This window comes from Bolinopsis microptera, chromosome 3 (assembly GCF_026151205.1).
Source record: "Bolinopsis microptera isolate Bmic1 chromosome 3, MBARI_Bmic_1.0, whole genome shotgun sequence".
Lineage (NCBI taxonomy): Eukaryota > Metazoa > Ctenophora > Tentaculata > Lobata > Bolinopsidae > Bolinopsis > Bolinopsis microptera.
Genome location: NC_087074.1, coordinates 10,407,346 through 10,422,934, shown reverse-complemented (window position 1 = coordinate 10,422,934; position 15,589 = coordinate 10,407,346). Strand labels below are relative to the sequence as shown.

The following is a 15,589-nucleotide window of genomic DNA, read 5'->3' as shown; positions in this document are numbered from 1 at the left end:
CACTTAAGTTGTTTGATAGTCTCCTCAACAGGTGGTATGGCTTTTGGTGGGGGTGCGAGGTCCTTATCGAATCTCGATACAACCTGTTTGAGGCTGAGTATAGTGTTTAGGTCTGGGTCTGGATTTCTCGCGGGGTTGGGAATACCGAACTCGTATGCAGGGTTGCTGTATCGCATTGCTGCAATCATCCTCCATACTCCAGTCTGGAAATCTGTTTCCAGTTTTCTCCCATTGTCCGGAGAAATCTTGAAATTCCTTCCTTTTTCTAAGATGTTGGTAGCTGCGTTGCTGTATGTGCTGGGGACAGTTACAATAACTCCAGAGCTCAGAGGGGCTTCCTCATTTGGGTTGTTGGTAGATTCTTCTGGGTTATTAGCTATGCTATCTCCTTGATCTTCGTGGAGGTTGGGTGTAGTCGATACATTGCTGTTTTCTGGTTTTTGACACGCTGTTTTAATGATTTTGAGCTTCTTTTCCAGTTTTTGTTGTGACTCACACCTTTCTTTTTGGGTATGCTGTTCTATAACTCTGTTGATGTATCTGGTCTCTCGAGGTGAGGCTACACTGTGTAGCGTTTTAAGGGTGTGGTTAATCTCAAGGGTACATCTTTTAACTTCAAGGTATTTTTCATCGATTTCAGCTTTGAGGAAGAAACAATGTATGGTGTTCGTCATTCTTTCGATCTTGCTTTGAAGTTTGAGGTATTTGGGGACGATAGATGGGGGTAGGCTGCGCAGTTGACCATCTATATCAAACTTAGCTTTGAAGGCTTGGTGGAGAGTAGGGAGTTTAAGGGTTAAGATGTTTTTAGGGAAGACTTTCTCTTTTCTGCAAGTTTTGAGGAAGTCTAGCTGCTGTTGTAGGTTGGTCTTCTTGAGGGTAAGGGTGGACAGTTTTCGGGCAGCCTCTATAACACTGCTAGCCGCAGGTATCGAGCAAATAGATCTTAAGGCTGAGCGTAAGTTTGAGACGAATTTAGCTTTCATTTTAGACTTCACGTCTCCCGAAATAAAACTGCGAACAAAGTGAAACAAGGAACTAAGTAAACTGTAAAACCAAATTTTCGTCACGCATTGGACTTTATCAAGGTTACACTGAAAAGGCCAAGGGGAGGTTTGATCTCTGAACCAGAGAGTGTGGTAATAGGGTTAGGAAAGTAAACATACATGCGACAAAGATCAAGGTTATCATTAGGAAGAAAATTTCAGCAAAATTTATAGAAAAGGGGTGTACACATCCATGCGAGAAAAATCGGGTTGCCAATAAGAAAAAATCACAACAGAGAAAGTTTACAACCCTCAGATCAGCGTAGTAAAAGTGTACTAGAAATTAGTCTGTAAAACCGTTTCCACACATGTTATTGATTTTCGGTTTAGTGTGTTAAAAATCTCAACATAACTATTTTTTATTCCTGTCATCTTTGACATCAAATTAGAATGTTTTGAACTAAAAATAAATCTGCTGAACGACTTCCGATGAGTCTTAATGCCTGAAAAACTCCTGCCGGAGGCGGCGGCCTTCGGCCGCCGCCTCCGGCCGGAGTGCACGCTTCGCGTGCACGAAAGAGGCTTGTAACGTGTACCAAAGGGGGTATAATAGTAAAGGGGGTATAATAGTAAAGGGGGTACATAGTATACCCACAATAAATGCACCGGTCGTGCTTGCCAGCACTGTGATATTCAGGGATAGACGCTTTGCCAGTCAATTGTAGCCTGTATTTAATTGTCCATAGATTCAAAAGTATAAAAGATACAGCCATTTCCGACCACAGGTCTTGAAAATAATTGTTTACACTTTAGTTTACATTGTATAAACAAATTATTTGACGTCATAAACACCCCTTGATGACGTCATCCAGTTAACCGTTTTTAAAACTTGATTTTTGACAAAGTAATAACTTTTAAAAATGATTTTACACCATTGAAAAGTAATTGTATTCAAAATCTGAGGAATTTTTACCTTAGATAATTGTTCAAGCATTCTGAAAATCTACCGGAAAGTTTTTCTAGCTTGCTCCTTCATAAAGATATTCGTCATTGAAGTTTGTGCTTTTTTGAAGAATTATTTTATAAAAACGTCAATTTTGCGATTTAGTATTCTCTGGTGTTGGGCCATGCCTTGGGTTGTGGAGCTCAGTTCTGCTTCTTATAGGTATAAATTGTGCATTAGGCTAGTTTTAAAGTTAAAAATCGAAAATTTGCACACGTGGGGACACGCCCAAATTGATAGAAAATTGCTAAAATCACTGAAAATTGCTGTTTTCGTCATTTTCTGTCAACTTTAGAGTGCCGTTGTGATTACAGTTCTTCTTGAAATACTTTGAAACTTTGCATGCTTATCAAACTATATATAAAACAATTACATGCACAAATTTACGGCGATTCAATATTGGATGCGCACGCAACGTCCGCTCAAAGTTTGCACGTGCGAAAGGTGAGAATTTTGCTCATTCGTGATTTCCAACAAATTCTGCTTTGCCACGACAGTTTAATGTCATTATAAATGAATTTAATGCCAACTTGAATGAGTATCAAGTGGCATATTCAGTCAGTGATCGACCGATATGCTTACCTAAACACAAGGAAATGTTTTTAAAGGAAAAATTTCGAAATTTTTGAAACTTCCTCCTTATTAATGAAGATATCAGTTTATATTTCGACTTTATAAAGTACCCTGACATTATAATCAAAAAGCGATGATATTTGACCAAAACCCATAATCATGGGTAGAGTGGACCGCTGCCAGTGTCTCTCTTTCCCAAACAAAAGGAAATGATATTAATTTGATTGACCGTTCTCAAATGCAAAATGATACCGAGAATGAAATCGGTCGCTCGCTTTTCCCATTCATTTACAATTGTAATAGATTAAGAAGAACTACCCAAAGGCAGCTGTACTCGGCAATAAAGATTCAATAAACTTCAGCTAATTCAATAAGTAATAACTACCACCCTTACCCCGAAATACTAGGTATCGACCCGAACGCAACCCAAAGAGATTTTTACAGCATCTGATTGATGTAATCAATCGAAACTTATTACAATTCGTAAGCCGTGAATGGACTGGAAAAGCGAGCGACCGATTTCATTCTCGGTATCATTTTGCATTTGAGAACGGTCAATCAAATTAATATCATTTCCTTTTGTTTGGGAAAGAGAGACACTGGCAGCGGTCCACTCTACCCATGATTATGGGTTTTGGTCAAATCACTGTGCTGGCAAGCACGACCGTTGCATTTATTGTGGGTATACTATGTACCCCCTTTACTATCATACCCCTTTACTATTATACCCCCTTTGGTACACGTTACACGCCTCCGGCAGGAGTTTTTCAGGCATTAAGACTCATCGGAAGTCGTTCAGCAGATTTATTTTTAGTTGAAAACATTCTAATTTAATGTCAAAGATGACAGGAATAAAAAATAGTTATGTTGAGATTTTTAAGAAATTTGCATAAAATACTCGCCAGCACTGTTATACGAAATTCGGTAAAAAACCCAAAATCGCCATATTCAGGTGCCTTAAAAACCATGTTTAAATTGAGTTAAAGATCTGAAATTTTTCAGGGCGTCTAGACGTTGACCAAATCGACTGCAAAAAAAGTTTCAGGTTTCAGGAGCATCGGGAAATGGGTTTTCTAGAACCCCTGTTTTACGACAGATTGTCGTGATACATATATATATGGACACGTTCATTTGAGTTTGAGGATATTTGTAAACAAAAACAATAGCACGTTCAGAATTTCTGAACATTAGCCACGTAACCCATACTCCCATATGCACCGCTCAGAAAGAAAATCTATTGTTGTTAGGCACTATAATGTTTCAAATGTCACATTTTGTGTGACTTAGTTAACTGCAGTTGTCTAATTATCATTCCTTGGTCTGAAATATAGTAAATTAGGTCAATCTAACAATTATGATACAGCATTGGTTAATGGGCACGGATCGAACGGTTACAAGGCAATATTTAGGTAACTTTGTCACACTCATGATACCATACCTCTATTCTACTGTGAGGTGTCCTAAAAACCCTTTCAACTCATTATTTGATGGTTGCTCTACCAATCATAGCCCTAAAATATGCTGTTTTGTCACTTTTGAAAAGTTAGCAAATACATGCACTTGGTTATTGGGAAATGAGGTTAATTCTGTCACAATATATGAAATTTTAAATTTTGGGCGAATTATTTATATCTGATTTTGGTTTGAAAGGCGGGAAAATTTTATATGATGACAATGTAGTTGATGCAAGTTAAGATCAGTTGATGTTTACATTGTCACAAAAAATTATACGAAATCGCAAATAGATTAAAAACAGTGAATATAGAATGAAATAGTCTCTTATAATAACTCTTATAATAACTGATGTGACAAAGTAAACATGTCTTGCCCCTATTTTGAAGATCTATATTCTATACCTCTATTAGAATATTGTCCAGAACATCAGAGCTTAAGTTTAACAATTTTAGGTTAAATTTGTCAAAGTCACTGAAAATGTGACAAAATTAACTTTTCATGCCCCAACAATTTCAAGATAGTGTGTAAAAATTAGCATAGGCTGCTTTATTACCTATATAAATCAATCCAAACTACAAAAAAATATATGTTAATGTGATGACGATTACCTAACTCTTTAAATAATAACTGATGTGACAAAGTAAACATGTCTTGCCCCTATTTTGAAGATCTATAACTCTATTAGAATTCAACATTCTTTCAGAAACGATTGGAAGAATATTTTCCAGAACATAAGAGCTCAATTTAAAAAATTCAGATTAATTTGTCAAAGACATTGAAAATGTGACAAAATTAACTTTCCCTGCCCCAACAGTATCAAGATAGTGTGTTAAAATTGGCATAGGATGCTTTATTACAGGTATATTAAAGTATTAATCGATCCAAACTACGAAAAATATCTTTTAATCTGATGACGATTACATAAGTCCTATAATAACTGATGTGACAAAGTAAACATGTCTTGCCCCTATTTTGAAGAACTATACCTCTATTAGAATACTATGTAACTTCATCATCTAAAAAATGTCGATAAACTAGTTATTTTGCCAGCAAGGAGCTAACAGAGTTATAATAATTTTGTGTGACGAAATTACCCTAGTTTTGACCATGTAGCGGTAGTTTAATTGTGACACTGTTAACATATTACCACCTGATAATGATTTATGTGACTGGTGCTTGGTACTAGCAGTGTTGTTTGATCCATAGTACGTATAATATTTAAAGGGGTTTGAGCTGGTATATCATTATTTGTTCAAATTCACACAATATGTTCAGATATCATCAAGATTATGTGACAAAGTAAACTTGGTTGTGCCTTCTGTGTTTTAATTCCTTACGACTATATGATATAATAACAATTCCCAGCACTTCCAGGCCATCAACTAAACTTACACTACTCAGCATTGCTTATCAGGGTGCCCTAAACATTCATCTCATATTTTCTTTAATGTGTGACAGAGTAAACCTGAATGCACCATCTAACGAAAAAAGTCGTCAAATATGTAGGTAATGGTCATATGTACCCATTCAATCAACTGGACACTCAAAAATTTGGTCAAAAACGGCAGCAAGGGGTCCATATTTACTCCGTCACATGTTTATAGTGTGACAATGTAACCATTTCCGTGCCGGCCGTATTTAAGCGATATCTTATCACCTGATTAAGATATCGTTATGTGACAAAGTTAGCCTAGAGGATGAGACGATTATCCTAACCATCAAGGGTTTAAATAATTTCATAGTGTGACAAAGTCAACTACACTGTGCCTTTTGATATGGTCACTTATATTTACCAATATCCTCAAACTCAAATGAACGTGTCCATATACATATTCAGGGATAGACGCTTTGACAGTCAAATGTAGTCAATTGTATCCTAAATTTAAGTTTCCATAGATTCAAAAGTATAAAAGATACAGCCATTTCCGACCACAGGTCTTGAAAATAATTGTTTACATTTTAGTTTATATTGTATAAAAAAATTATTTGACGTCATAAACACCCCTTGATGACGTCATCAAGTTAACCGTTTTTAAAACTTGATTTTCGACAAAGTAATAACTTTAAAAATTGATTTTACACCATTTAAAAGTAATTTTTTTCAACATCTGAGGAAATTATCAGCTTAGATAATTGTTCAAGCATTCTGAAAATCTACCGGAAAGTTTTCTTATCTTACTCCTTCATAAAGATATTTGCCTTTGAAGTTAGTGCTTTTTTGAAAAATTATTTTATAAAAACGTCAATTTTGCGATTTAGTATTCTCTGGTGTTGGGCTATCCCTTGGGTTGTGGAGCTCAGTTCTGCTTCCTATAGGTATAAATTGAGCATTAGGCTAGTTTTAAAGTTAAAAATCGAAAAGTTGCACACGTGGGGACACGCCCAAATTGATTAAAAATTGCTAAAATCACTGAAAATTTGTGTTTTCACGATTTTTATCAACTTTGGAGTCCCGTTGTGATCCAAGTTCTATTTGAAATCTTTTGAAACTTTGCACGCTTATCAAACTATATATTAAATACCGCTATGCAAAAATTTACGGCGATTCAGTATTGGATGCGCACGCAACATCCGCTCAAAGTTTGCACGTGCGAACGGTGAGAATTTTGCTCATTCGTGGTTTCGAACAAATTCTGCTTTACCACGACAGTTCAATGTCATTATATATGAATTTAATGGCAACTTGAATGATTATAATGTTTTATGTTCAGTCAGTGATAGACCAATATGCTTACCTAAACACAAGGAAATGTTTTTAAAGGAAAAATTTCGAAATCGTTAAAACTTCCTCCTTATTAATGAAGACATCAGTTTATATTTCGACTTTATAAAGTACCCTGACATTATAATCAAAAAGAGATTATATTTGACCAAAACCCATAATCATGGGTAGAGTGGACCGCTGCCAGTGTCTCTCTTTCCCAAACAAAAGGAAATGATATTAATTTGATTGACCGTTCTCAAATGCAAGATGATACCGAGAATGAAATCGGTCGCTCGCTTTTCCCATTAATTTACAATTGTAATAGATTAAGAAGAACTACCCGAAGGCAGCTGTTATACTCAGCAATAAAGAATCAATAAACTTCAGCTAATTCACTAACTACCAGTACCACCCTTATCCCGAAATACTAGGTATATCGACCCGAACGCAACCCAAAGAGATTTTTACAGCATGTGATTGATTGTAAGCCGTGAATGAATGGGAAAAGCGAGCGACCGATTTCATTCTCGGTATCATCTTGCATTTGAGAACGGTCAATCAAATTAATATCATTTCCTTTTGTTTGGGAAAGAGAGACACTGGCAGCGGTCCACTCTACCCATGATTATGGGTTTTGGTCAAATCACAATGCTGGCAAGCATTACCGTCGCCCTTATATTCACAATACTATTTACCCCCTATACTATTATATCCCCTTTATTGTTTTCCAGGCATTAAGACTCATCGAAAGTAGTTCAGCAGGTATATTTAAGTTCAAAACATTCTAATTCAATGTTAAAGATGACAGGAATAAGAAATAGTTATATGGAGGTTTTTAAGAAATTTGCGCAAAATACGCGCCAGCATGTTATACGAAATTAGGTAAAAAACCCAAAATCGCCATATTCAGGTGCCTTAAAAACCATGTTAAAATTGAGTAAGATATCTGAAACTTTGCAGGGCGTCTAGACCTTGTCCAAATCGACTGTAAACAAAATTTCATGTTTCAGCAGTATCGGCAAGTGGGTTTTCTGGAACCCCTGTTTTACAACAGATTGTCGTGAAGTATATATATGTATATATTATGTATAGACGCTTTTGGCAGTCAATTGTAGCCTACATTTAAGTGTCCGTAGATCCAAAAGTATAAACGATACAGTCATCTCGAACCACAGGTTTTAAAGATAATCGTTTAAGCTTTAGTTTACATTGTATTGAAAAATAATTTAACGTCATCATCATCACTTGATGACGTCATCAAATTAAGTGTTTTTAAAACTTAATTTTTGACAAAGTAACAACTTTTCAAATCGATTTTACACCATTAAGGAGTAATTTTATTCAAAATCTGAGGACATTTTTATCTTAAATAATTGTTCAAGCATTCCGAAAATCTACCGGAAAAGTTTCCTACCTTGCTCCTTCATAAAGATATTTGCTATTGAAGTTAGTGCTTTTTTGAAGAATAATTTTATAAAAACACAAAAGTTGTGAATTAGTATTCTCTGGTGTTGGGCCATCCCTTGGGTTGTGGAGCTTAATTTTGCTTTTTAAAGGTCTAAATTGTGTTATAGGCTAGTTTTAAAGTTAAAAGTCAAAAAGTTGCACACGTGGGGACACGCCCAAATTGATTTAAAATAGCTAAAATCACTAAAAATTGTTATTTTCACGATTTTTATCAACTTTGGAGTCCCGTTGTGATCCAAGTTCTTTTTGAAATCTTCTGAAACTTTGCATGCTTATCAAACTATATATTGAATACCACTATGCAAAAATTTACGGTATTTCAATATTGTATGCGCACGCAACGTCCGCTCAAAGTTTGCACGTGCGAAAGGTGAGAATTTTGCTCATTCGTGATTTCGAATAATATATATTCTGCTTTCCACGATATTTAAATGGCATTATATATATGAATTTAATGCCAACCTAAATGAGTAAAAAGTGCCATATTCAGTCGGTTATCGACAGATATACCTACCTAAACACAAGGAAAAATTTTCAAAGGCGGAATATCGAAATCGTTGAAATTATCTCCTTATTTATAATTATGTTAATGAAGTTTCGACTGTGTAAATTATCCTGACATTATAATCAAAAAGAGATGATATTTGACCAAAACCCATAATCATGGGTAGAGTGTACCGCTGCCAGTGTCTCTCTTTTCCAAACAAAAGGAAATGATATTAATTTGAGGAACCGTCCGCTAATGCAAAATGATACCGAGAATGAAATCGGTCGCTCGCTTTTCCCATTTAATAAGCTTTATTAAAATTCGTAAGCCGTGAATGAATGGGAAAAGCGAGCGACCGATTTCATTCTCGGTATCATTTTGCATTAGCGGACGGTTCCTCAAATTAATATCATTTCCTTTTGTTTGGAAAAGAGAGACACTGGCAGCGGTACACTCTACCCATGATTATGGGTTTTGGTCAAATATATACATACATATATATATTCAGGGATAGACGCTTTGCCAGTCAATTATAGGCTATATTTAGGTGTCCGTAGATTTAGAAGCTTTAAAGATACAGCCATTTCGGTCCACAGGTCTTCAAGATAATTGTTTAGACTTTAGTTTACATTATGTTAAAAAGTAATTCAACGTCATCATCACCACTTGATGACGTCATCAAGTTAACCATTTTTAAAACTTGATTTTTCACAAAGTAATCATTTTTAAAATCAATTTAACGCCATTAAGGAGTAATTTTATTCAAAATTTGAGGACATATTGAAGCTAGATAATTGTTTAAGCATTCTGAAAATCTACCGGAAAGTTTTCCTAGCTTGCTCCTTCATAATGATATTCGCTATTGAAGTTAGTGCTTTTTTAAAGAATAATTTTATAAAAACGCTAATTTTACGTTCTAGTATTCTCTGGTGTTGCACCATCCCTTGGGTTGTGGAGCTCAATTTTGCTTCCTAAAGGTCTAAATTGTGTCATAGGCTAATTTTAAAGTTGAAAATCGAAAAGTTGCACACGTGGGGCTACGCCCAAATTGATAGAAAATTGCTAAAATCACTGAATATTGCTGTTTTCACCAATTTCCGTCAACTTTGGAGTGCCGTTGTGATTACAGTTCTTTTTGAAATACTTTGAAACTTTTCATGCTTATCAAACTATATATAAAAGACCATCATGCAAAAATTTACGGTGATTCAATATTGGATGCGCACGCAACTTCTGCTCAGGGTTTGCACGTGCGAAAGGTTCAAATTTTGCTCATTCGTGATTTCGAACAAATTCTGCTTTGCCACGACATTTCAATGTCATTATATATGAATTTAATGCCAACTTGAATGAGTATAAAGTGGCATGTTCAGTCAGTGATCGACCGATATGCTTACCTAAACACAAGGAAATGTTTTTAAAGGAAAAATTTCTAAATCGTTGAAATCACCTCCTTATTAATATTAATGAAGTTATGAGTTTACATTTCGGCTTTGTAAAGTACCCTGACATTATAATCAAAAAGAGATGATATTTGACCAAAACCCATAATCATGGGTAGAGTGGACCGCTGCCAGTGTCTCTCTAATAGCTGTTAGGTAGGGGTATAGTGAATTGAAGGTGAACAGGTTTGCAAATATCTCACGGCCTGTATTAGTATCTTATAAAATATTTATACTGAGAGACGGGTAGTCGGTCGATTAATTTAAAGTCTTTATCAATTTAGAAAATATTAGGAGTCAGCGTAACAAGCTGAAAGTTGTAAGGTTTGTATGATTGAAATGTCTCACGGCGTGAAGCTGTAGTTAGTATTTTAAGCCTTTGTAAATTAGTAGTTGTTTGGAATTGTGACGTTCCCGGTGGGAAAAGTAGTGGCTTGAAGATTGTTAAAGTTTCAAATTTATTAGAACTTATAGTTAAAAGAATACTTACAATTATTTTAACAGCATTGATTTTTGATTATTGTGTTGACGAACTAGCCGAGGTGTTACAAGAGTGCCATGAGAATCAACTCCCCCTTCAACTCCCCAAAGACCTGTCAACCAGCAGTCTACAAAAAGGGGAGCTCGCCTGCTGCTCGCCGCCTTCCGCCTTTAGCCTTTTTGCCTTTTCCCTTATCTCTGGCCCGGGGTCATGCTCTGCTGTATCCGTTCTCTCTCCACATGTTACTCATTTCTATTATAGATTCCTCGCACTACTAGTACTACCTGTTCCCGATAGATCCTTCCAGAATTAGGCTATGGAGTTCCTTTCCTGAGGCAATATGACGGTGATACCCAACCCACTTGCTCTGCCTGTCCTCACCTAAGCTCCACCAGTCGTATTGCTTCATTGATTCCCCCTCCTTCCTCGAGAACCGTTCGTCACTACGTTAGATCCTCGGGATGACCATGCAAGATGGTTCAGTTCTAGTTGACATTCCACTATATGAAAATACCAGATCGCCACTTTATATTCTTATTCCTTGAGAGAGAGAGAGAACCGGAACAGCGACCTCGTGAATCATCCTATTTAATCGCTTCACCCTCGCCACATTCGCTACTACTTCAATTATTGGGGTAAATGGACATTAAGACTAAGTTATGAGATATGAGAGTTAAATTAATATTGTAGTCCTATTTAACCCAATTATTTTACAACCCTTTATTAATTTGTTTTAATTGGTTATCTTCCAGATATAAATTCACCTTAAATTCTGAAATCCATAATTACAATAACATAAACCCGCCACGCAAAGTAGTATATATAAACACCCTACGCGCGTGGGGTGGACTCCTGGGGTGGACTTTTATTCAGCGCGTATTTTGTAGCCTGTTCAACTTGACGTTTTGAATCGTTACTATCTCGATGTCACAGATACATAGAATGTGAGGTGATCATCTTAAAGAGAAACGTCTCAGCTTTCACCTGGTGTAAAGTTTATCTTTGTTCTCAAAATATAGCTCGCTCAGTGTGCAACAGAAGTTGACATTACAATAACCACGTCCGCGACCGGTCGTCAGATACCGGAGTCTTGCACAAAATTGGGTCCCTGAATTAAAATTTTATGACACAGTTACGATGAACTAGTGTCTAGGGAAACATTTGGTGAAAATTTGAAGGGTCTACTGTTAATATTGCAAAAGTTATTGAAAACAAACTAGCTTAATCAGAAGTTTTTGGGAAAATTTCAAATTTTGTACGTAGTGGGGTCTACTGGGGTGGACTCTCGTGACGCGCATCTGATGGCGTGGCTTTTTCAACAGCAGTCAGTACGGCCAATATCAGAGCACAAATTATTGTGAGTAAGACCTTAATGGTCAGCTATGAACCCCTCACTAGAATAGTAACCGTATCTAAAAACAAGGAAATGTTATTCCGTCAAAGCTCAAATTTTTTACTCTTCTCAGTGCAGTTACTATGAATGTACTAGCTAAGTATCGTTGATCGTAGCTGCATTACACAGTAGAAGGTAACCAAGGAAGACTGCTGATTAACGAAGCAATTTCAACGTGAACAGTTCCAAAATACATAATCATGGCGACGATAGTTCAACTTGAACCTTTATAGTTTTTACAGTCTAAGATCACAATAAAATCACGTGAACTGCGAATCACAAAATCAAATCACTCAAATCTGATACAGTCCCGTTACAGTACGCTTTCGTGACAACCTCAACGCTTAAAAAAATAAATATTCTGCAGTCTTGTGACCACCGATGGCCCTAACTCTCCCTTGTCCGCGAGGAGCATCGTTGCGACCATGGGTTTCAGTTCTTTGTTCTTCCCACTCGGCTTCGATAGATCGAATTGGCTGGAAGTCAATCTATCAGAAAGACCTTTGTCGATCTCAGGGGCGTGGTAAATTGTGGATGTCGGAGTATAAAGCTTCCTGAAAAGATTGAGACATTCACTCGGTCTGTTGTAAATATCGAATAGTCCTTGTAGGCCGAGATTTAATTTATGTTGGGTTTGATAACTAGAGAAGGCGATTTGATATTCATTGATAGTATAAGAGTATAAGCATATAAGCATAAGTGATAAGTTTATATACCCTTTTTATGGTACCTCGATATCAGTATTGAGTAATCATCACTCAAAATCTACTTATTAAATTTATTAACTAAACAAGTTAATGTATTACCGTCCTAGAGAGGTTTTCCTGAGAATTTGAAGTCTCTGTAGGTTGCTGACATGTCTACTAAGCTCTTCGATTGAGGAGTTTTGGACCCCTCGGCGGTCCAAATGATTTATAATGCTGTGGGCATTTTCAACATCTATCGAGCTAAACGCCCTCGCAGCATAACCTGTAGAGAATGAACATGTCATCAATGCAAAGTTCAATGATAAAAATCAGAGTGGCCGATTTCAACGGGCAGAATTCGAATATCATGGCCTTGGGGAATGGACTATTTTTTGTCGATTTTACTAACCAAACTGGCAAACGATTGTTGATTTTCGTCACTAGTCTAAAATGAAAGCAAACGTTCGGCCGAACATTTACATGATTAAAAACTTACCGGTTTCTTTCGTTATTATGTACAGACATAGCCGGGCTTGGGTTCCGCATACGATATATTCTATCAGATTAAAGTTGAACCCACACTTTGTACTGCTCGTGGGAGGAGAAAAGCAAACTGATACTTTTTCCATGAGCATCTCGTGTAGTACCATCATCATTTCGATTCTGATATCAGCTGCAAAATTCGTCTATTACTAAATGCTAGCTTTTCGAACTTCGTATCTTGGAAATAACAACTTCTATGAAAGAACACACACACACACACACACACACACACACACACACACACACACACACACACACACACACACACACACACACACACACACACACACACACACACACACACACACACACCACACACACACACACACACACACACACACACACACACACACACACACACACACACACACACACACACACACACACACACACACACACACACACACACACACGCGCACACACACACACACACACACACACACACACACACACACACACACACACACACACACACACACACACACACACACAGACGCACAGAGACACACTCACACACACACACACAGACGCACAGAGACACACACTCACTCACACACACACACACACACACAGACAGACAGACACACAGACAGACAGACAGACAGACAGACAGACAGATACACACACCCACAAACACATACAGACATAGCACACAGACACAGCATAAACACAGACACACACAGACACAGACGGACACACAGACAGACACAGTTACACACAGACATACACACACCCATAAACACACCCACAAACACACACAGACACATACACACACAGACACATACACACACAGACACATACACACACAGACACATACACACACAGACACACACACATAAACACACATAGTTCACTTCAGTACACTACATTACAATTACAGACACACGCAGTACAATCAGAGACACACACTCGATACAAAGAAAGACACAGGCACAAACACACAGAGTACACTTCAGTACAATCACAGACGCAGGCACAAAGACATATACAAGAAGAGCAGATTGAAGTACCTTCATTTGCAGATGTTGACGCATTGATCTGTGGGATATGTTCTTCAGTCTGTAACTGATCATCTGCTAGAACTGTCTCATCTGGATCAACCGGAGGAGTATCTTCCGGCAGGAGTCTGAGTGGGTCTATCGGGACAGCCATGGATCGCTCTCCGTACCTTGCTGAAATAAAGACAAAGGTCAACGACGGATGTCGCATGTCAGTCCTGTAACTAAATGTAATGCAAAATAGTGAATAAATAATTTTTACATCTGAACGATTGTTCATTGATTCTTTGAATCTGTTCATTGATTCAAAGAATCAATGAACAAAAGTTCAGGATTTTACCTTCTGTTAAGCTGTTAGCACTGACTCTAGCCCCCTCTCCCTACAAAACGACCATATCTCGGGCTGGAGCTTTCAACCGTCTTGCCTCAGCAGCCATCTAGCACAGTCGACCTGTTCTGTTAATTATGTGATCATCAAGTTACCAAATTTAATCCTTCAATATTCAAATAATTGATTATCAGACAAAACAGAGTTTAGAGCTCGACGTATGCTTCAGGGTTTCACACTGTGCTGTAATCAAACGCATGACTAAAACCTCTTGCTACTATTACCAATGTTAGATAAACCCATATTGTTAAGGCGGTCAAATGATTTACCTGAGTTGATCGCGTCCATGAAAGGGTTCAACTGCGCTCTGTCCAGCTTGTTAATGTCCGCTCCAGCAGCCAGCAGTGCCTCCGCCTCCGTCACTCTCCCTGCTTTGCATGGCCAGTGAAGCGTAGAGCTCCCCTCTAAGCTCTGTGACGATCCGACGAAGGATCCAGATTCCCTTCTTTTCTCTTGAGATTGCTTCAATTCTTCCTGGAGTATGCGGATTACCATTTTTATACTTCCATACAGGGCGCGTGAACAATCAGCAATGAATTATCAATTAATCAATCTAGTTTTTGAGTAAAAAGTCCACAGATTGTGATACATTGGATTTGATATTGGAAAAGACATGGCTTACCAAGTACCTTTTCATGTGCTTTTTGGAGGACAGGGATGACTTATTCCTGCGTGCCATTTCACCATAACTATCTGCTGTAACAGCAAAAATTAGAATTATGTCGGACATAATTCTAAAAAATTGGAACATTGTAGTTAATCAGTGTGGTGCTAACAACAGAGAGCGATTTGAACGGTAGGCAATTTCATAAATTTCATTAACTCGATATAAGGATGATTGGAACAGGCTAAAATCTACAATGTGGCATTAATAACTGGCTATATCGCTGCATTAAACGATTAAAGTATTGCTAACTATGGATATTCTAAGTGATCTAGGCAGAGGGGAACCGGCACAGCCAGATTGCGTTGTCTTCACTTTC

General features: G+C 37.4%; 1 protein-coding gene across 1 annotated transcript; it reads right to left on the bottom strand.

The window, feature by feature from the left end:
- Positions 1 to 11,721: 11,721 nt before the first annotated feature.
- Positions 11,722 to 15,172, bottom strand: LOC134813322 (uncharacterized). Its single transcript, XM_063821017.1, has 5 exons — positions 14,559 to 15,172; positions 14,231 to 14,392; positions 13,174 to 13,350; positions 12,798 to 12,960; positions 11,722 to 12,545 (listed from the first exon to the last, which is right to left on the bottom strand). Exons 2-5 carry the CDS (start codon positions 14,370 to 14,372, stop codon positions 12,329 to 12,331), a joined length of 699 nt encoding a protein of 232 aa, XP_063677087.1. The 5' UTR covers positions 14,373 to 14,392; positions 14,559 to 15,172; the 3' UTR covers positions 11,722 to 12,328.
- Between the last annotated feature and the right edge of the window lie 417 nt (positions 15,173 to 15,589).

Coding starts and splice junctions, on each gene's coding strand:
- LOC134813322 (XM_063821017.1), bottom strand. CDS start 14,372: ATGGCTGTCCCGATAGACCCACTCAGACTCCTGCCGGAAGATACTCCT. Junction 13,351..14,230: donor GTCAACATCTGCAAATGAAG/GTACTTCAATCT, acceptor CGAATTTTGCAG/CTGATATCAGAATCGAAATG. Junction 12,546..12,797: donor AGGAAAACCTCTCTAGGACG/GTAATACATTAA, acceptor CAATCTTTTCAG/GAAGCTTTATACTCCGACAT.